This window comes from Globicephala melas, chromosome 14 (genome assembly GCF_963455315.2).
Source record: "Globicephala melas chromosome 14, mGloMel1.2, whole genome shotgun sequence".
Classification (NCBI taxonomy): Eukaryota; Metazoa; Chordata; class Mammalia; order Artiodactyla; family Delphinidae; genus Globicephala; species Globicephala melas.
The window spans coordinates 74,181,948-74,205,405 of record NC_083327.1 but is presented as its reverse complement, the minus strand read 5'-3'; the positions used below and the strand labels follow the sequence as shown (position 1 = coordinate 74,205,405).

Here is a 23,458-nt window from a genome sequence, read left to right as displayed (position 1 = left end):
AGTGAATCTTTGTTCAACTGGAATCTTTTTCAGGAGCCGAGTGTGCAGAACAGACCAATTTGGAGACTTCCCTGGTTCACCTAGTTGACAAAGGGTGGGGTGCTAGAGTCCCACTGAAGTGCCTCCCCATGGCTCCTTCTTACACACCACCCCAAATCCCCAACATTCCTCCACGGAACCCCAAGAGCTACTAGAAGCACAGGATGAGAACCAGTGGCCAATAGAACAAAGTCTAACTTTCTAGAGAGATATTTCTGATCTCTGAGAGATCTTGCTATTTGTCCTAAAGAATGTATGGGACCATTAAAGGGCAGGAGACTTGGAAGATTTGGGGTTCAAGCCCCAATCTAGCCACTTACTAGCTGTGTGAAACTCTTTTGCCCTTAGATCAAGTTAAGGTAAGAATAACCTATCTCACAGTGCTCTCGTGATGATATGACATAGTACGAGAATTCTTTTGTAAAGTATAAAGTGCTTTGTAAAATGTATGATAGAGTATTATTATTATGAGAGGCAGTGTAGGTGTGGGCAAAAACTATGGGTTTGGGCTCTTGGTTCAAATGTAGGTCCTGTCACTTGCTACCACTGGTGAGTTTCTTATCCTCTCAGTCTTTTATCTTGTGTGTAAAATGAAGCAAATATAGCATCACCTCTGGACATGAAAATCTCCAGAAGAAGAGGGATATCTCCTTCCATAAGCCCCTTTTTAAGCGCAATCACTGGCAAAGGGAGTGGTACCAATACAGGAAAGGATGTTCAAACAGATGGTGCCCATGCCAGGAAAAAAGAAGGGAAAATGACTTTTGTATTGTCATTCAACAGTCTCCATTCTATAAAGAATTTCTGTCTATAGTGTCAACAGTCTACAATGTGCAATATTTTCATCAATTCTTTTAATTGAAAATAAATTGTATTCTTTGGTTCTTCTCACTGACATATTTAATTATATCCTCATGATTTGTCTTACAGAAACTAGCCAGTCTTTCAATGGGTTAAACAGAGATTAATAGAAACAAAAGCTTTCTATGGAGAGAAAAATGACATTAATAAGTAGGAAGAAGGAAGTAGAATTTTCCACAAAGGTAAAATGCCAACGTTTGTGCAAGAGTAAATAGTATTATGCTGTCTTGGTGCATGGCAGAAAACACAACTGGGTCATAAAATCATAGAGCTAAAAGCAAATTTATGGCTTCTATACAAAACATTAAGTAACAATAATAGAATGTCTAGCTAAAAATCACATAATTAATTAGTAACATAACTGGGACTGGAGTTCAGATTCCTTGAACAAGAACCTCCCTCAATAAAGGAAGGTAGCTGATGGGTCTCCTGTAAGACCATCATTATTAGGGTTTCAGCAGTTCAAATAACATTCCATTTGGGAACTAATGAGAAACGAAACAGAAATATAGAATTAAGGTATAAGTTTACAGATTAATAAAAAATTGTGCTTCATTTAATTGTAAACAACTTATCAGTAATGCTATCAAAGACCAGGCAAGAATTGGAAGTTTATTTGAACAGATTTTGGATTTCACCAAGATAGCAAAACAACTTTTATATCATCCCTTCGGTTGAAAAAATAAGCCAGTTCATTCTTGTTAAATCACTTCCATCTGGTCGCAAGAATAATTTCCCTTCAAAATAACTACCCACTGGTTTTCAGCTGGTTGGTGGCCTGAAACATGAGAGGCTTTCTTTTCATTACTGGATTTGCTGATGTTCAGCTCTCTACACCAAACTTCTTAGAGATTTCCTTTCTCAGTGTGGTGTTCAGCCTACTATAAAATTCCATGAGTTCATAAGTGCCCAAACGATACAAAATGTATGATACAGAAAAACAATCCCCATTCCCACCTACTCCCATTCTACATGACTATTTTAAAACATATAATTGACCTTTAGCTTTATTTCTTCTGCTGCTGAGATTTCAACATGTTAATAAGTCATAATGTGGTTGATCATCCACATAATCTTATGGCTCAAATTTCCATTGACAGTAAGTATATTTACTCATATTTAAAAGGAACTTAAGTAAATGGTTAGAAATTATGGGAAAGGCATAGTAACTTCAAATAAAAGCCATAACTTGACTTTTGGAGTCCAACAGATCAGAGTTTAAATTTTTTTTTTTTTGCGGTACGCGGGCCTCTCACTGTTGTGGCCTCTCCCGTTGCGGAGCACAGGCTCCGGACGCGCAGGCTCAGCGGCCATGGCTCACGGGCCCAGCCACCCCGCGGCACGTGGGATCCTCCCGGACCGGGGCACGAACCCATGTCCCCTGCATCGGCAGGCGGACTCTCAACCACTGCGCCACCAGGGAAGCCCTCAAAGTTTAAATTTTGTCTCTGCCATTGACTAGTTCAGTGGCCTTGTGCCCAGTTACTTGAAATCACTGAGACTTGGTGCTCCTGTAGGAATAATGGAATAAAAATATTTGCCTCCGGGTATCTTATGAAGATACCATGCCACATTATGAGTAAAGCACTTAATACTGTGCCTGGAATATAGTGCTCCATAATGGTATCTATTCTGTTATAATGTATCTATAATGTGCTTGCTATTCACTGATTGCCATAATTATTATAAAAATTAAGAATATATGTAAAAGAAATTTTTTGAATTTTGCTTCTTGCTTTATACTTTAAACAGTTTTTTCTGATTTCTGATTTTTAAGACCTTTAAAATATTTTAAGAGTTCTAAATAGGAAAACATTCCTAATGATTTTTCATCTCTTTTTATTTTAAAACACAAACACACACGCACAAAAAAGCCTTGTAGTGGTAAGATTAAGGATGACTCATTCTATGTGCACATGTGAAATCTTTTCCTTCTTTTAAGGACCCCTGGAAGAAATCAAGCTAGACAATAGAGGAATTATATTAACTGAAGTTTGAGATGGGAAGAAAAAATACAGTATGATGTATCTCTTCTTCACCTAAAAAACAAAACCATAAAAATAAACCAGGGCTTCCCTGGTGGCGCAGTGGTTGAGAGTCCGCCTGCTGATGCAGGGGACGTGGGTTCGTGCCCCGGTCCGGAAAGATCCCACATGCCGCAGAGCGGCTGGACCCGTGAGCCATGGCAGCTGAGCCTGCGTGTCCGGAGCCCGTCCTCTGCAACGCGAGAGGCCGCAGCAGTGAGAGGCCCGCGTACTGCAAAAATAAATAAATAAATAAACCAAATCATGGCTTTCACCAACTGTGAAAAAGAAAGAAAACTGAAAGAAAAGGAGAAAAGTAAGAGCAGGTATTAACTGTTTTTGTGCCATGAACTTCTCCAGGTAAAGCATCTAAATTTTTGATGTAATGATGAAACAATAATTCAAGATAGTTGAAGTAACTGTAATATAATATGAAAAAACTTGTGATTTTTGCAGTTGACGAAAGTACAGGTACTGCTAATATTGCTGAGGTTTATGGCCCATATTCAATATTAAAGGAAATACTATATTTCAATTAGAGATTAATGAAAATAAAGATGAAATTTTTTCTCACCCAAGCTTACAGACCACCTCAATTCTATCTGCTGAACCCCCTAGACCCCAGTTGCAGAATTTCTGCATTGGAGGTATACCAAGCCCAATTTGTATCTCCCTAAATGTAAGATTGAATTGGAATATTAGTTCCTTTAAATTTTCTGAATCATGGTAAAAATTAACTTGCTGTGTTACAATTAGCAAAATAAGGAAACAAGTACAGTTTTGCTTCTTTCCTTCAAGCAAAGTTTAAGTGAAGTGACAAGCAATTATTTTTATTTTCTTACAAAGTTTTTTCTTGGGTGACTTTTCTACATTATTAACAAAATTGTTTCTTTTTTCCACTTTTCCTGAATTTTATTTTCAAATTCACCTATTTTGATATACTTCTATGATAAACCACTGTAACATTGGGTCACAAACATTATATGTATACAGAAAATTTCAGCCAAGAAAGGAAGGAGGACACAGTTTTGTTGTCATTGACCTTACTGTGTTTTACCAAATCCTTGCTCCAGCATAATGATTTTAAAGTTGAAACCACAAGAATGTGTGCAGTCAACAATTAATATTATACTCTGCCAGATTTTCTTGCTGAAATCGGCATTCTAAATAGTACAGAAGAAAAATCCAGCCACTTTACCGTGCTAAGGGATCTCCCCCTTGTGCCTAAACTTTGTATTGAACTCAAGCAGGATTGAAAGTCATCAGCATGACATATATTATGAATTATTATTTTTCTTTTTGGCTGCGCAACAAGTGGGATCTTAGTTCCCCGACCAGGGATCGAACCCGTGCCCCCTGCAGTGGCAGTGCAGTGTCTTAACCACTGGACTGCCAGAGAAGTCCCTGAATTTTTTTTTAAAGTAAGGCAAAAAGTGACCTTCCTTCTCATATAAAGCAATTACTCAATGTTGAGAGTTTGGGGCTAAAAGCCTAATACAAGCACTATTCTAGGACTAGAATAATTGGGTGGCTTCAAATAATTCTCCGTTACTGAAGACTTGCAAAGCTTAATGGGTACGAGTTGTCTGAAGATGTTCATATCAGCTTCTTTTATAATAGCAAAGATTCTGAACAATCTACGTAGCAAAACAAAATATGATCTAGCTATATGATGAAATGTTTGCAAGCCATGAAAAGTCACATTTTTGAAGAATTAACAAATGGGAAACTGAGCACAATGTAATACTGAAGGGATAAAGCAGTATTCAAAGATGTATACATTTATGGAAAACACCCAATTATATAACATGCATTTCTTTATTCATTTAACAAGCACCAACTGGTCTAATTGATCAGACTTTCAAGTAGACCCATTTCATCCTTCAGACTTCAATTTAAATAGCATCACATCAGGGGGTTAAGAAAATTATTTCAAGTGCTAGAATTTGTCACCTACCAATCAGTCATTCATTGAACACCTACTCTGTGCTCTACGTTGTGTGGGGAGCAAACACACAGAAGTCAGTGGCTGCCCCCAAGAAATGTACAACTGATGGGATTCAACACTTTTAGAAGTGTCTTCCCTAAGAACTAGTTTTCCTTTCTCCAAAATTCTGGAAGGTCTGAGAGCGAGGTGGATGTTAAATAAACTGAAAGGGGGAAATGTGACCCACCAAAGAAAAGCAGGAAGCTAGGAAAACCAGGTGAACAGTGGCCTCTGATTGGATGGCTTAGAGTATACTAACTCCACTCCCAACAGTATCTGTAGTTTACAAATGAAGGGGAAAAATCAGGGTTCATGGAATACTCAAGTGGCCGCTAGGGGATGCCAGAATGCTGATATCTTTCAGCGTGACGCCCGTTTCCCTAGGGGAATCTGGGTTTGCGATTGAATGTAGTTCAAGTTGACCAGAAATAACTTCTCCTTTTCCAGTAAAATTGTGAGAATATGACTTAGGTCACGGAGTTAACAGGAGACCAGGCATTAGCAATCAAGTATTTATGAGTCCCAGATCATTATTAAGTCCCAGGTCATACTGTTATCCAAGGGGAAAAAAAAATCTTCCATCCCTCCAGCCGGAACTAATTATAGCAAACTAGACAAAAATTACAAAAGTAAAATGACAACAACAAAACCAATTAACGAAACTAAAACTTCAGAAGCTGGAAAACCACTTCAGAATTTTTTTTTAATTTAAATAGTACAAACCTGGTTTTTGTTTTTTGTCTTAAAAATGTAAAAAATATGTCTAGGGACGGAGAAATACATCCAAATCTTAACAGGAGTATTGGAGGTGGTGGAATAACATCCTTATTATTTTTCTCATTTTTTCCCTCTGCTTTATTCATTTTCTGTAATGTCAGGATATCATTTATCACATACCATAAATGTCAGACACTGCATTAGCACTTTATCATGGTGGTAAGACACGCATGTGTAGAAGTGTTCAGAGTCTCCTCGACTCCCCACACCCAGTCCAGGGAAATAGGAGAGTAGAGGGGAGAAAGCTTTGTGGAGTTAGAGGCCCAGAACAAGGCTCAGTGAGGGATTGGGCGGAGGGAGCTGTTAGGAAAATGGGTGGGAGAGGAAATTTTAATAATTCTAACTCTGAACTGTGTTTTCAATTCACCCTAGGGTTTTCTTAAAATCTAAGAAAATGGTTTGAATTACGTTGGTATTGCCTTTTGCAGTGGGAATTTCTTTTATAGAAACGTGACCTTGAGGTTGAACAACATGGGTTCTGGCTATTAAAAAGTTCAAAAGCATTACTGCATTTTATCAAACACCAAAATGCCACCTTGAACTACAGAAAAAAGCTGGGTCATCTCAAGAAATCTTGTTCATTTGATGTTTAATCAAAAAGTAACATAGAGCTTCCCTGGTGGCGCAGTGGTTGAGAGTCTGCCTGCCGATGCAGGGGAAATGGGTTCGTGCCCCAGTCCGGGAAGATCCCACATGCTGCGGAGCGGCTGGGCCCATGAGCCATGGCTGCTGAGCCTGCGCTCTAGAGTCCCCAAGCCACAACTACTGAGTCCGGAGCCTGTGCTCCGCAACGGGAGAGGCCACAACAGTGAGAGGCCACAACAGTGAGAGGCCTGCGTACCGCAAACAAACAAACAAAAAAACACAAAAAGTAACATAAATCAATGGAGTATAAACCGCCATCCTCCACCTAATTATTTACCTGCCCTTCATCCACATTTTCATCATAATATACCTAAGATACTGGATCTATGTCTTGCTAAAAAAGGGTTGCATGAAATTTATAGGCTGCTTTACCCAGGAGTTACTTCATACTTAAGCAAGTATGGTATTGTTAGCAGTTGAAACAATTGAAGATGCTATTTTAGGAGTTTCCCAAGATCCCTCAGCTCTTCAGTGGAAACTTCACCCCCAGCTGACTCCAGAGCCCCAGCTTCCCTCATCGTGCTCCTCTGTACCTACACCAAACAGAATATATAGGCCAAACCTGCTGGGGTAGAAACAGGTGGGGAAGCAGGAGAAGGCGACAGGCAGAGCCCTGTCCATTGGGTGTCTCCAGCCCTCATTTCAGAGGCCCTTAGGTGATGTTAAGAAGCAGTTCAAAAACCAGTGTTTTCCAACAAAAGAGAAACAAAAAATATAAAGAAGACTTCGTGAAAACGTAAAACTTTTGTGCTGCAAACAAAAAGACACCCCATAGAATGGGAGAAAATATTTGCAAATTATATATCTGATGGGACTTGTATGCAAAAGATATAAGAACTCTTACAATAAAAAATAAGTAAACATAAACTCTTGGGACTTCCCTGGCTGTCCAGTGGTTAAGACTCTGCACTTCCACCACAGGGGGCAAGGGCTTGCTTGATACCTGGTCGGGGAACTAAGATCCTGCATGACGAATGGCAACATGGCCAAAAATAACATAATTTTAAAAATTAAAACTCTTACGACAAAAGATAATCTAATTTTTAAATGGAGAAAAGAATTGAAGACACTTCTCCAAAAATATACAGATGACCGATAAACACATGAAAACATGTTCAACACCAGGGAAATACAAATTGAAACCACAGTGAGATACTGCTTCTCACCCAGTAGCATGGCTATAATGAAAATCACAGACAATAACAAGTGCTGACAAGGATGTAGAATTGGAGCCCTCATGTGGAATGTAGAACACTGCAAACACTTTGGGAGTCTGGCAGTCGCTCAAAATGTTAAATGTAACTGCCACAGGATCTAGCACTGTTACACCTAGGTACATACCCAAGAGAACTGAAAACACACATACATACAATCACGTGTACATGAATGTCCATGGCAGCATTATTCATAATAGTCAAAAAGTGGAAACATACCAAATGTCCATTCACTCATGAATGGATAAATATGGTAGACCCATATATGGTATATCCATACAATGGAATATTATTCAGGAAAAAAAAAGGAATGAAGTACTGATACATCTTACAAGCGGTAAATCGACAGACGGAAAACAGATTACTAGTTGCCAAGTGCTGAGGAGAGGGGGCTGGGGAGTGACTACCAACGGGTGCAGCATTTCTTTTAGAGAATGTAAAACTTTCCGAAATTAGACTGTGGTCATGGGGGCACAGCTCTGTGAACATACTGTACTAAAATACTGTACACTTTAAATGGATGAACTGTGTGTGAATTTTATCTCAGGAATGCTGGTTAAGGGCTGACAATGCAGGGGACACGGGTTCGAGCCCTGGTCTGGGAGGATCCTACATGCCACGGAGCAACTAACCCCGTGTGCCACAACTACTGAGCCTGCGCTCTAGAGTCCCCAAGCCACAACTACTGAGCCCGCGAGCCACAACTACTGAGCCTGCATGCCTAGAGCCCGTGCTCCACAACAAGAGAAGCCACCACAATGAGAAGCCCGCGCACCACAAGGAAGAGTAGCCTCCGCTCGCCGCAACTAGAGAAAGCCCACGTGCAGCAACGAAGACCCAAAAGCAGCCAAAAATAAAGATAAAAAATAAAAATTATTAAAAAAAAAAATCAACTGGTGAAACTCCAAGAGGCCCCTCCCTCCTGCTAAATAAGCATTTTTTAAAGTGCCGCCTTGACTTCCTCTCCCATGGTGCCAACTTCTTGCTGGCTCTAGTTTGCTTCCTTGCTCTCTTTCTTGTAGGAGAGGGTGAACTACTTCCTCATAATCTCATGTTCTTAATAAAACATGAACATAGAAACAAAATCCCATGCTTTGGAAAAAAGTAATGTATTATACCATAGCTCCTGCTGTGGCTATGAAGTCAATACAAATGTACAATTGTCTTCTAGTTTATGGCAAGTGTCTACAAGTAATTCTCACGTGCTCAGTATTTTAGTAACAATGTTTAAAACAGGAACACATGTAGATAAGGAAATGAGTAAATCCAAAATGTGCAGCTTTATATAAACATTTTACCAAAACAATTTTAAGCACTTAGCAAGGGCACAGACTATCACTTCATTTAAGTGACATAATTTAACAACTGCTTGGACAACATCTATAATATACATTATGAGTTTCTTCGTCATAAAGACCTCATTTTTAATCTTCCCTTCTTGACCTTCCCCCACTGGAAGATAAAACCAGTGAGATTTTCAGTACAATTTACAATTCATTTTATTATTCTGGTGCAAGAAAACGTTCCCAGGTTTATTTCCAATTTCAGTTTCAAAACAAACTGACCTGAAACTTAGTCTTTAATAGCTGTGATCACCAATAAATGTGTAAGATTATAAAAGGTGAATTAACTCATTGGTAGTACAAAGTCAATGCAGAAGAATCTTTCCTACCTAAAGCATTTTTTTTAAACTGTAGGGCAATCCCATTCATTTAAAACATGTATGTGTTAAAATAATATACTTCAGTTGATTATGGACATCACAAATAGAATTACTGTAAAAGATATTACATTTCTTCAAGTACTATTTGTTTCATTCTTTTCAATTTTGTGTTTCCTACCATCCATTCTACAGGTCAATCAAAATACAAATGCGTGCAAATAATACAGGTTTTTGAAATGAAATAAAATTCAAGGAGAACAAAATTAAGAATTAACTTATGAGGTAAGTTTTACTTTCGTGTGTTCAGATATCACAGTTGTTAAGAAATGCCTCTCTTTACAAAGCATATTTAACATGTAAATATATTATATCTTCACTGAGCCCTTATCTCTAGAGCCCAAAATCAAGTTGAGTAAAATTCCATGCCTCCTAGAATATTAAATACCATGCAGCACAGTATTTTTTAAAATGTTAACTTTTAAAGCAGAATTCACTTATATGTCTGCCCAATTGAAAATAAGCTCATTAAAACCATTTGAAATGATGCATTTAACTTGAAATAAGTTACTAAAATTCCAACATAAATGTAACTATCTGTAACCAGTGTAATCCACCTATCCCCAAAACAATGTAGCGGGGCAAAACGTTCAAAGGAGAAAGCGTCAGTGTGTGTGTCAAAGAGCACTGAGAAGCCCACCTTCCCAGAGCTTTTCTGGGGATGAAGAGTGACTGTCAGATCTTCCTACCCAACTGAGAGTTCCTACAGCAAGTCAAAGTAGACCATCAAACTGAAATATTCCATATTTCCCAATGGTCAACCAGTTGGGCACAGAAGCTGTGAGTTGTTCCCCTTGCCCAGGCTGCAGACCAACCTGAACTTCAGCTTTTAATGTTCTTATACTGCAGACAGGTGCAGGGTGGAAGCCATTCAAAGCCTCATGAAATGGAACGGTAAATTCCCATCTTCTGTCCCCCGTCAACTTCCTGTAATTCAAATCACCCTTAAATAAAATTAAATGTGCCTTTTGTAGTGTAGCATATAAGTCAGGAGCGACTTGAGGCATTGCACTGAATTCATGAGGCAGAGTCCAAAACATGTGATCGAGGTAAACCCATCTGCCCATTTTAATATGGTTTTCCCAGTCAACCCCACATTTGGACACCCACTTATGATTAGAATGTTTTAGTTGTTTGATTATCCAGTTAAAATCATGTAGAGTAGTATCAGAAACAAACCATGGAATCGTTTTCCCATAAAAATGGATCTCAGTAGCCAGTTTAGAGGACAACAGTAAGTCAGCTAATACTAAATCTGTAACAAGTTCAAACCCAGAATTATCCAGAACAACATCCACTCGAGTAATAGCTGCTTTTCCTCTTTTTTTTTTGCAATTGCTAAGCAATGACCAAAGATGTTCCATGTCATTCACTAAAATGAAAGGTTTTAGGTCTTCCAAAGAGTTTATTAAATTGATCTTCTGAGAAATAGTTTTCCCACCTGATAGAGACAGATCACACTTATTTCCCCACAGTGAAATCTGAAAAAGAAAAAACACAAATCATTTACCCTTCTTTTGAATAACCAACAAAAACTCTATTACGTAGGATGTAATGGGAGGTGGGGCTGCTAAAAGTATTCATAAAATTCTTAGTATAAAATGTCCACCCAATCTACATTTTCTCTAAGTATACTGTATAAAAAAGGTAAAACGATGAAACTTTAGCCAGTATGCAATGAACTTAAGAAAAAAAAACAGTTTGAATGATTTTAGCACTCACATCGTTTAATCAGAGTGAAAGTTTTTGCATCTTGCAGATAGTATTGAACATGATCAGCTGCTGTAAAAATGAGGCTACAAAGTTTACTTTATAATCCAGAGTCAAGAGAAAATAAGAATTCCCCCATCCTTAGGACCTGGCAACTTTTCTGGGATTTAGTTCTCTCACTTGTAAAATAAAGAAATTGAACACTGTGATAACCAAAGATTCTTCCAACTCTAATAATCTACTATTCTACTTTGAAATACTCAAGTTTATTTTGTAGAAAATGGTATGCAGCCCCATTTTTTTAAGCTCTAACTAAAATTACACGTTTAGAACTGTAGGCTCTAGAATCAGACAGACCTGGGTTCAAATCCTAGCATCTCCAATAAACAACCACTGGTAAATTAAGCTCTAAGGCTCAAATTCCACAACTGAAAAATGAGATAATAATAGCACTTAGCTCGTAGAGTCATTCTGAGTATTTGACATAATGCATGTAAGTAATGTACCTAAAAGTTGGCATACAGAAGTATTCAATAAATGTTAGCCCAAACAGGCTCTGGTATTCTGTGATTCAAAATGAGAGGAAAGTGCATGTTCCAACCAAGGATATTATTTTAAAAAGAAAGATAACTCAAGCGTCCAAATTTGATGGAGAAACATACAACGGCACACACGACGGCACTCTCCAGCTGAGGTCAGGGTCTCTGTTGGCCTACGGCACATTTCCTTCGGATCATCTTCCAGTGTGTAACTCTGTATTTATTTGTGCCATTATTCGTTTATATTCCTTCAGGATTACAAGTTCAATGGCAACAAGGACTAGTCTGTTTTCCTCACCACCACATGCCCGGCATCTAGAACAGTGTTTGATGAAGTTGACACTGAAATATTTGTGTGAACAGCGCTGGAGTGCTGTGGCTTTTAAAAGCATCAATAATTCCCTAGAAACTAAGACACCTTCAGGCTTCCTGTAGGGAGGTAACCTGCTGGTCATTGTGAGCACTAATGGGGACAACTTTGGCTTCCTTTACGTGGGAGAAGAGGGGCAGTCTGGGGTAGCTGGCTGAACTAGATGACAGAAGATAGATCAGTACGCTTTCTTCTTCACAGTTTATTATACTTACGGGACAAAGAACATATTCAAAGAAGATGATTGCCCAAAAGAATGGGCTGGCTAGGGGCAGCGAGTGACATGCTGATTTGTTTTCTCTTTTCTTTTCTAATTCTAAGCTAAGTATAATAGTGAGAGGGGGAAATAATACTCCGGTTTATTAGTTAACAGAACCATGACCACTTTTCTTCCAAACTCAAAATATGCCTTTCCTGCTTCATCATTCAGCTTACTCTGCTCGCCCTCCAAGTTTCATCAGGACTTTATCACATCCCACAACTACCAGCACATTCGGTAGCCTCTACTTTCAAGGTACATCCAGAATCTGGTGACATTTACCATCTCTGATGCTACCAACTTGGTCCAGTCTGCCCTCACCTGAGTCACTGTAGTAACAAATCTCCCCATTCCCACCCTTGTGCCTTCGGTCTGTCCTCCGAAGTAATCCTTGAAATAAGTCATTTAATGTTACACCTCTAGGCTTCCCTGGTGGTGCAGTGGTTGAGAATCCATCCACCTGCCAATGCAGGGACACGGGTTCGAGCCCTGGTCTGGGAAGATCCCACATGCTGCGCAGCAATTAAGCCCGTGCACCACAACTACTGAGCCTGCGCTCTAGAGCCCGCGAGCCACAACTACTGAAGTCCGCGTGCCACAACTACCGAGCCTGCGCTCTAGCGGCCGCGTGCTGCAACTACTGAGCCCGCACACTAGAGCCCGTTCTCCGCAACAAGAGAAGCCACCGCGGTGAGAAGCCTGCACACAGCAACGAAGAGTAGCCCCCGCTCGCTGCAACTGGAGAAAGCCCGATCGCAGCAAGGAAGACCCAACGCAGCCAGAAGTAAATAAAATAAATAAATTTATTTTTTTAAAAAAGTTACTCTTCTGAGCAAAACCCTCTAACAGCTTCCCACTTCATTGTGAGTAAAATCCAAAGTCCTCGCCTTTGCTCCGGAGGCAGCCTGGCTTCTGTGCAGCCCCGGCCCGCAGGCCCTCTCACCTCTGCTCCCCATTCCCTGAGGCCTCCCCGGCAGTGTCTCCCACACACCTGGCAGGCTCCCCGCTCAGGGCTCCGCAGGAAGCTCCACCCAGATGTGAGGGGACCCCTCCTTCACCTGCCTCGGGGCCTGCCCCCCTCCTTAGCAGGCCCTTCCCTGGGGGCCAGGCTTAAAACTGCAGCTCTGCACCCCTCCCCCACCACTCCAGGTCCCCCTTCCCCGCTTTATGTCTCTTCCGAGCACTTTCAAACATCTCTTTATGGAAATGTTTCGAAAGTCTTTCGGGAAATAAGGGCTGGGGAAACTGCTGTGTAAAACCACATACTTTCAAATAGTTCTGATTATAATGATATATTTTAAATTTTAGGATGTTTTGAATGAGAATTCAAAACTAAACTTAAGACAAGTTAGATGAAGAAATGTAATAAAAGCATATGAAATAGGCCACGGGCCACCCGATTGTTTCCACCTGCTGATGACAACTGCACAACAGCTGTGCTCCACTCTGTGCCCAACACTTACAGGAACGAAGCTAGTTTAATTCTCAGGTCAAATTGCGAGGCACATAGTACCACCCTCAGTTAACCGATGAGGAAACTGAAGCTCAGAAACATCAAGTACCTTGCTTCAGGTCCAAACACAAGTAAGTGACACGGCCAACATTCAAAGCCAAGTCAGGCTGGGCCGATCAGATGACTGTGGACCTCAGTATCTCTCAAGAATGACAGAGCTATGAAGCCAGATGACTCCTGTGCCACTAAACCCTCCAGTGGGAGGAGAAGAAACTTCAAAACCCCTTTTCAGAGATTAAATGGATTTTCATCTCTCGAACAGATAATTATTAAAGTGATAAAAAATGATCACTGATAACTTAAATGACAATATGTAAACATGCTTTGCTGTTAAACGTGTACCAGTTTATTTTTCAACTATTTAAATAAACTCAGGAGATTAATTATTATATTTACCTGAAGAACTTTAAAAAACTCATTTTTCAGCTGATTTTCATCTAGGTCTTCAATAGTTTTCATCAACTCTTGCAGATGAGTACATAAAGCAATGATAGATTCCTGAGACTCAAAGAAATTTTGGTCTTTTAATTCTTTAAATATATCAAAGTCGTCGATTGGTGGACTAAAGTAGGAAAAAAGCATAAGTGAACATTTATATAACTACCTTTTTTTTTAATATTTGGGTAATTGCAGTTTATTAAAGGAAAGAGAATAGTAGCAGCCCATCTAAAAACTCACTGGTAATCTTTACTAGGTATAACATAGATCAAGTTACACAAAAATAATGATCAAGTTACACAAAATAAATCAAATTAAACGAATTATGCAAAAGTAAATCCCCACACTCATTTTAACTAATTGTCAAATGTTCCTTAATCAAATATTTTACCGGAAGCATTAAATAATTATAGGGACTGTATCTATAATTACTTACCCAGTGGGTTTTCAGGGCAAAAGGAGAAAAAGAAACAAAATTTCAAGACAATTGCTTTAGTTCAACAAACATTCTTTTGGGTGCTCAGGGTGGCCAGGTTCCAAGTAACAAACATATAAACAGAATAGCTGAATACAATGTAGTGATTACTAATAGAGTCAAATACAGATTATGGGAACCCAATGACTACTTGAGATAGATCAGACAGTATTAATGTAAATTTTATTATAATGACAAATTTTGATCATTTATGTGTAGATTCTTAATTTTTTCGCAACTTTTACTCCCAAGTTGACTTTGACCAATGGTGATGTATGTGCCATGGCTGCATCTTCATGTTGTCCAATGAGAGATCAAATAATACTAATACTGGCCTAAGAAAAACACAACTCAGAAGACAGAAATACTAACATAAAAGACTTTACAGAATCAAACGTCAACAACATTCAGATCATCTGTTCTTCAAAATTAGCTACTTTTTCCATGGGTCTTCTACCTTAGGGTAAAAAGGCAGTATGGCTGATGCAATGGGATTGATTAAAATCAAAACCAAAAACGTACCAGAATTTACACATCCAAATGCTGGCTGCCTCCCTTCTCAGTCAGTCACCTTGGGAAGCTACACCCTTAGTCCAGGAATGTTGCCATTGCTCAAAGCACTTTTGGAATTCCTCTCTGGGGATTTTCTTCAGAACCTGTGGCACATTATTAAACGTCCTATCAGTGACAGTATACCTTCATCCTTTGGAGTTTAATTTGTTTTTGGAAACAGCCAAAAGTCACTCAGAGCAATTTCAGTAGAATGAGGCAAGTAAATCAAATGGAATAAAATATTTTTGATCAAAAATGAGGAGTGACTAAAAAATAATGAGACTAATCTTTTTTTGAGGTTTGTAAACTGGCTCTGAAAGAAGTTCCAAAGAATTAAAAGACGTTTTTAGCAATGGCACCATTGCTGAAGTGAATCAGTGTCTCGAGGTGACTCAAAAGGACAAAAATTATTTGGGTGCGTGGGTTCAACTGCAGGGGTCAGCAGACTGCAGCTTGCAGACTCCCTCTGGCCCACCACCTGGTCTGTATGATCTGCAAGCTCAGAACGGTTTGCACATTCCTGAAGAGTTGAAAAAAATTAAAAAAGAAGATTTTGTGACACATGAAATTCAAATTTCAGGGTCTATAACTGATGTTCTATTGGAACCCAGCCATGCTCATTTACATACTGCCAATGGCTGCTTCGGCACCGCTAGAGCTGAGGAGCTGCAACAAAGACCACGTGTCTCCCAAAGCCTAAAAGGTTGGCTATCTGGCCCTTCACATAAAAAGTTTGTGGACCCTTGTTCTAGTGCTTTATTAACAAATCCTTCATTAATTTAAAGTCACACCTCATGTTAAGAATGAGACTTGTTCCTTATATTTAAGAGAGCAAACTCACATAGCTATAAATGATTTCAGATTTTAAAACGTTTGCTATTTTAGAATCTACTATAGCTGTATATGTGTACACAAGGACCCAGGGGTTCTCTCCTAGGTATATATGCAACAGAAACACACACGTATGTTCACCAAGAATATGTGTTCGAGTATTTGTAGCAGCACTCCTCATAATAGCCCCAAACTGGAAACTACTCAAATATCCATCAACAATAGAACAGGTCAACAGATTGTCATGTATTCGTTTCAAGCAATGCTACACAGCAATGAAAACTAATGGTTTACAATTATACGCAACAGTATGGATGAGTCTCACCAATGTAATGCTAAGTAAAAGAAACCAGACACAGAACTACTTCCATAAAATTTCATTTAAATGAAGTTTAAAAACAGGCAAAACTAATGCAGGTCAGGATAGTGGTTACCCTTAAGGAGCAGTGATGGTGGTGACTAGAAGTGGATCCAAAGGGGCCTAAATTCTGCCTCTTGATCCAGGCACTGGGGACACAGCATGTTCTGGTAAAGACTACTGAACACTTAAGACATGTGCACTGTTCTGCATGTATATCACACTTCAATAAAAGCTTAAAAATGTCTGCCATTTTCTCCGTACTTTCATCTTTCAATATCTGAAGTATATTTACTTAATATATTTAAATTTTACATATGGCTAAAACTTTGAATCTTAATTTAGATTTGCAGATTTTCAACCATTTAACTCTAAATAAAAACAAAATCTACATCTTGACAAAGAAAATTAGAAGTATGTTTCAGCGTAAGGGGCAAAATCAACAGAAACATATCTTACAGCTAATGTGTGCTTTGGGATCCTGCAAAAGTTAGGAAGACCATTCTTTGGTCACTCTGGAGGCGCCACTGACACAGGATAGGAATTCTTCCTATAAGAGCCCTAACAAATTGGACACTTAAAAACTACCTCAGGGGTAGTGATAAATTAGGAGTATGGGATTAACAGATACAAACTACTATACATAAAATAGATAAGCAACAAGGATTTACTACATAGCACGAAGAACTATATTCAATATCTTGTAATAACCTATAATGGAAAATAATCTAAAATATACATACACACACATATATATTTATCTGAATCACTTTGCTGTACACCTGAAACTAACACAATATTGCAAATCACTGTACTTCAATTAAAACAAACTACTTCAGTGCTAGTTCTGCTGTAGGACAGCCTTTCTTTACACCGACCTGACACCTGAGTATGGTACAGTATCAGACAAATCCCCGGACCTTCAAGTATCTGCCACGGAAACCACCTTAGGAGAGCTCCACACCCATGGCTGACTAACACTCTCATTCCTGGAACTTAAAGCTGAATTTTGCCTCTACCCCTTTTATCAAGCTATTCTTGGACCAATGGGTTGAGCAGCACAGGCTGGGCAGGGTCTCCCTGGGGCCTGGAAAGAAAAACTGATATGCAGGCCCCACCACAGACAAATTAAATCATCAGGATTTAATGTAACAACTTCCAAATCTGTATGTTTAAAAACAAAACAAAAAACTTTTCCCCGACTGGGTGACAAATGTGCAGCCAGGTTTGTAAGCTCCTGCCTTAGAGTTTTCATTCCCTAAACCCGATCTGCCTCTAAAATCAAACTCAGAAACAGCATTCCTTTTACCTTTCTAACTTCCAAACTCCACTAAGCCTGTTCAGGGTGCCACTCAGCATTTCAGCACTTCAGCAGCCTTGTCTAATACCATGGATATTTTCCAAAGTTATGAAACCATCACCCAGAACGTCAGACTAACCTTAGTCCCGGAAAGATATCCAAATGTACTACTTGTTTGAGGGCTCTAATCCAATTTACACAGACCAGGCTCAAATACTGGCTCTACCATTTACTAACCATGCAGCCCTGGGCAAGTTACTAATCTCTTTGAGCCTCAGTTTCCTCCACTGTAAAATGGAAATCATAATACCTATACTTCACTGGGCTGCAGAGTAACTAGAAAGGAGCTGGTGTTCAATATATGACAGTGCCTAGTGTTTGCTATAGTCTTTTGCTTGGATCTGTCAGCCAGAAAATGTGCTATCTTTTTAACATTATATTCTGCTTTTAAAGCACAAGACCTAAAACATACTTATTCAGCAAATACAAAAACTTTTGACTTTAAAATAATTTATAAAGATGATAAAATAATTTATAAAGATGAACACAGAAAAAAAATAGTGAATAGACTCAAATTTACGCATGTTCCCCAAAGTCATGTTTTTTTTTTTTTTTTTTTTTGCGGTATGTGGGCCTCCCACCGCCACAACCTCTCCCGTTGCGGAGCACAGGCTCCAGACGCGCAGGCTCAGCGGCCACGGCTCACGGGCCTAGCCACTCCGTGTCATGTGGGATCTTCCCGGAGTGGGGCACGAACCCGTGTCCCCTGCATCAGCAGGCGGACTCTCAACCACTGCACCACCAGGGAAGCCCCAAAGTCATCTTTTTATTTTAATAGTAGTGCTGGTTTAATCGATTGTTTACAATTATCCTATGCTATGTTTAGGAACAGATACCAAAGGATTCCTCTTATTCAGCAAACCTGTATTTCTGTAACCTGTGAGCTAAAAGAATGATCCATATTACACTTTCTTCTGCTCTACAGGTCAGTTCTCTGTCAGAATTTTCCTAGGAAAAATTAAATTAGTATAAACAAACCTATAAAAAATTATTTGGGGGACTTCCCTGGTGGTCCAGTGGTAAAGAATTCACCTTCCAATGCAGGGGATGCAGGTTCGATCCCTGGTCAGGGAACTAAGATCCCACATGCAGTGGGGCAACTAAGCCCGTGTGCCCCAACTACTAATCTCACCCACTCTGGAGCCTGTGCGCCACAACTAGAGAAGAGAAAACCCGCACGCCACAACTGGAGAGAAGTCTGCGCGCCACAACGAAGATCCTATGTGCCGCAACTAAGACCCGACGCGGACAAAAAAAAAAATTAATTAATTTAAAAAAATTATTTTTTTCTAATCTAGCTGTTAAATAAAGAGCTAAAAATTATTAAGATAGTGCATAAAACAATATAGTGACTCTTTTCACCAAATAATTCTGACATATTATCTATTTTTATAAACAAAACATATGCTTACTTTGTCCTGTCTTGATTTTTCATATAAATAATTATTTCAAATTAACATTTTCTGCTCAATAAGTACATTTTGTTTTACTCTACAAATAAGTAAGTTTTTATAAGGATTTTTATATCTGAATATCCTATTCAGATATTCAATCTTAGGTCTCTTCTGGGCAAGTGGATTTTAATTGCCAAGAATGTATTAGAGCAATAACATTTGCAGAAATTTCCAATAGTGCCATTAATATCTGTTGAACTGAATACAGGCTTCTACTGGTTTTTATTTTAAAACTTACCATTTTATAATTTTTAAAAAAGCACAAATTATCTAAAACATTTGTTATTTGATGGCTATATACTTACCTTTGGATAATTGCTTCATGAATTCTTCGATACATGTAGCATTCTACAAACAACCACGGTGAGAGAAACCACCTTGGTTTTCCATTACTTTCATTTAAAAGGCTCTGTTGATATTCTAGGTACTGATTCCATAGGTCAGTATCAACAAACTTCTCAACCAAAGGAACAATTGGTTTATCTGTTTGCAATTCATTCCGTAATTTAGAAAGAAGAGAAATTGCTTTCTTTTCAGCTTCCAGGCCTTTCTGCAGAAATACAGGGGGGAAAAAAATACACACACACACACACACATACACATATATGAATAGTTTACATGTAATTAATTTATATATAAGTATTTCATCTACAAATATAAGTATATATGTACACACATATATCCATAATTCCTCTAGGGTAGCAAATTTTTATGTATCTAAATTTAAGAAGGAAAAAACTAATACATTTCAAAACTACATTTTATGTCTTTCAAAAACTATTATAAACATTTAAATTCTTAAAATTAAAATTCTTAAGTTGAAAAATCAAAGAACAACACAGATCTCATATCAACATTATGTTGCCTTATCTAGCCTGCCTTTATTTTTTTAAGTTTCACCATATGAATTTATCTCCAGGTGGAATGACCATTACCACAGAGGGAAAACTGTTTATTGTGTTTCTGTTAGAATTAACCAAAAAAGAATTAATGTTAAAACACAATTCTTACCTCTCCATGTTTCTCGAAAAATTCACTTTTATGTCGATGCAATGTATCAATAGCCTTGGTTAAGATCTGTGGTAATCTGTCTTTAACTGTAAGATATGCAAATGACCTAGAAAAGAGTCATATACACAGTATATTACTTAGTAGCATTAACATTAGAAGGCTGGTCATCTTTCAGTTTCTGGAACACCTCATTTAAATTCAAATTCCTTCTCATACAAGCCCTGTAAAGTAAACCAGCATTGCCCAACTCCTACAGTAACACAGGAAAATCTGAAAACCTCTCTGGTATATCGTAAAAGCTAAGCACTCTTTGTGACTCAAATTCCAGGCTCTACCCTGGAGTCCACTTAATCTTTCTTATCTTTCTCATTGTATTCCTTTTATTTTCCTTAATCGGAAACCAGTTTAACAATGGGATAGGACAGAAAAAGAGTTATCCTAAAAATCAAACAGGCTTTCCTCCTCGGTCTATTACTTACTAAGCGACTTCTACTTAGAAAGATGAATGAGGCAATGGATGGAAAACTGCCTGAAAGACTTTACTGTGCTAGAAAAATATAATGAAAAATATTTATGAACCTGCTTCTTTGTCTATACTCTTAGCCAACTTAATTCTTTTCTAAGGTTTTTCTTGCTGCCTTCTTTACCTGCCTAATAACTCCTTCCATCCTCTCTGCCCCTAAACAAAATTAAGGCAGATTACCCTCTTGCTCTCCCAACCAGAAAATTAGAGATTTTCAAAAAGTGTCAAAGAATGAAGAAACCTGGAGAGGAACAAAACTTGAGTATACCTGAATCAAAAATTAAAGATACTCTTGACTTTAGACATGCAAAAATCAAGGGTTACAGATTATCACTGTATGTTTAGTTTAAGGACATACATGATTCGGTTAGAAAAAAGACTTTAGTACTGTGCAGTTTTTAGATAGAAAGCACAAAACTTAACTGATCAGTTCATGTATATCTTCAGATCACCAGAGACAAAGTAAAAATGAAGAAAGTTGGAATACTTCTGCCCAAATCTCCTATTCTAGCTTTAATGTGGGATCATCACACTACTAAAAACTCAAAGACCTTATTGAAATTTTTAAAAATAGGGTTATATACCCTGAGTATTTTTTCAAGAGGCTTCCTCAAATGTTAACCATAAAACTCAAAAAAATAGCAAGAAAATAGGAAAAGTGCTTTCTGATTCTGTGGTGTTTTACAGTGAGTAGGTTTTAATATGCATAGTAACTGCTCTGATCAGAATTTAACTTTTAACAATTACTACTAATTCCTTGGGAGAAGAGAAAGAATATTCAATCAATTGACACTTGAATTTTCCAAGGCAGCAGACACGAAAAGAAGTGCCAGTCCTTTGAGATTTTACTTAACTGGAAAATTAGTCTATTTTTCCAGCTAGTAAATTTCCTCAGAGGCTTCCATCTCTAAGGGTAAGGTCTCAGGTCTAGGACTTGGGTGAGAGCAGAGATGCCTAGGACTCAAAATTTAAGGACGCAGACACTCCCTATATTTGCCTGAAGGTGAGCACATGCTTAAATTCTGGGACATTGGCCTCTCTGGCCTCAATCTACTGCCGGTACAGTCAATTTCTTCCAAGTGCTCTTGTGTTTTGCCATCTTTCGCAGTAAGGACATATTTCAAATATAAATTGGGCCTCTCAATTTATACAGAGAGATATAATTTTATAGAATCTATACCATGACGCCTAAAACGCAAGAAGGTACAGGCACTTGTTATAGTGGGATTATGAATTAATCTGGTCAGCAATAGGAAGAAACACATTTCTCGATAGATCTCAGATCCCTAACTTTTGCAGACAACTTTAACCCCCCCAAAGTAGGTTTATCAATTAAAATATGATTAAAGCCACGCGCTGCAACACTCTGAAAGGAGGCATACACTTTCAAGACAGTCATGCGTAAGTTTAAAAACCAAAACCAAAAAAATAACCGTATCGAACCACTTGAAAGACACGTTAACTGATTCACATTAATAGAAGACTATCAAAACCCCTGAACCACCATTGTAGAGAGAAGTGGGGGTAAGCGGAGATTTTCAGTCGTGGTTCGCAATCCGTTCCCGTGTAGGCAGGGAAGAAGCCACGAATCAGCGTAAGGAAGAAGCTGCAAAGCCGATCCGAGCCTGGAGCCCGGAGAGCAGCCGCCTAGCCCTCGCCTCCCCGCGAGCCGTTAGAAACCGAGGCACCGCCCCCGGGAAGCGGAGCCCGGACAGCGGGATGGAACTCGCTGGCGGCGGGGAGCAGGCGCCTCCGGCCCGCCGCTGCTTCCCCGCTGGTACCCACAGGTTCCCGACGAGGCCCAGCTCTCCGCAAAAGTGGGGAGGAGGAAAAGGAGCGGAGCGGGCGAGGAAAGCGACACGAACCCTACGTCCCGTGCCGAGAGAGACACCGGATGCCCCGCCATCGCCTTCCGCGCTCCCCACGCCAACGCTCGGGTTTCACTCGCCGCAGGAAAGGAGGCGGTGCAGGCGCGGGGGAGGAGCTGAGAAAGGGAGGGATGTGGATTAAAAAACTGCTTTTGAATGAAGAAACTTTATTTGGTGCCAGTAGAAGAGAAAAACAATGGCCGAGGACGCGGAGATCTTCCGGGGACGAAGGCGGGGACTGCTGAGGGCGACGAGAGAAGCGGAATAAGGAAGTGGGCGGAAGGCGGAAGCAACCAGGGACCGGGACGTCGCAGGGACCAGGGAGCGGATAAGGTCGCGGCAGCACGGGTCACGTGCTCCGACGGTCACGTGGACCGGGCGGCTTACGCTCCGCTGGGCCAGGAGTCCTGTGCGCCTGCGCAGTGTCGGGCGCTGGGCGGGGCGCTGGGTCGGTGTTGGGACTGGCTGCGGGAGCGCAGGACTGCAGCCGGTACTCTGTCTCTTGCCTGCGGCGGAGGCGCAGGAGCGTGCGCCTTTGGCGCGTCTGTCTTTTCTTCCCGCGGAGAGGTTAGTGCACTACTTTATTCTGGGAGCTTGTATGGCCTCGCACAGCGGTCCGCCCTTTGCTCCCCGCCGCCCTGAACGTCTCACGTGTTTCACCGGTACCCCGGAGGACACCTGCCTATTGCAGTGATCTTTGGTCGATTTAGCTGGGAGTGAAAAGCACTCCGTCCATACCCACGTACTGAACCCTTTGGGCCAGTGCGTAGCGGTAACTGCAAAGATAAAATAATTTTGAGCAGCTTAAGGAATTGGAAGGCGTGCTCCAGAGATTAGCGCCGCTTATCCATTGACTTATAGCCTAGTTGATACAGATTACTTAGTTGGTATGTTCTTAAAAAGTAGAAAATGTGTCCAAGAACTGAGTAG

General features: G+C 39.7%; 2 protein-coding genes across 9 annotated transcripts in view; one reads left to right on the top strand and one right to left on the bottom strand.

Annotated features, from left to right (window-relative positions):
- Positions 1-3,202: 3,202 nt before the first annotated feature.
- Positions 3,203-22,739, bottom strand: ARMT1 (acidic residue methyltransferase 1). Of its 2 annotated transcripts, none has more exons than XM_030853150.3 (5): positions 22,526-22,739; positions 20,138-20,243; positions 19,432-19,676; positions 14,055-14,220; positions 3,203-10,748 (listed from the first exon to the last, which is right to left on the bottom strand). In XM_030853150.3, the coding sequence occupies exons 1-5, from the start codon at positions 22,564-22,566 to the stop codon at positions 9,981-9,983; spliced, it is 1,326 nt and encodes a 441-aa protein (XP_030709010.1). In that variant the 5' UTR covers positions 22,567-22,739; the 3' UTR covers positions 3,203-9,980. The 2 variants fall into 2 exon arrangements, with proteins under 2 accessions (XP_030709010.1, XP_030709011.1); XM_030853151.2 differs by lacking the exon at positions 22,526-22,739 and adding an exon at positions 22,165-22,289.
- RMND1 (required for meiotic nuclear division 1 homolog) overlaps positions 22,362-23,458 on the top strand; it is a 34,666-nt gene continuing 33,569 nt past the window's right edge. For 5 of the 7 annotated variants that reach the window (XR_009558676.1, XM_060283352.2, XM_060283351.2 and 2 more), the window contains exon 1: positions 22,366-23,095. The gene's annotated coding sequence lies outside the window, so the exon portion shown is untranslated. Of the gene's footprint in view, positions 23,096-23,458 lie in introns of all 7 variants that reach the window. The other 2 variants (XR_009558677.1, XM_030853139.3) reach the window with 2 other exon arrangements.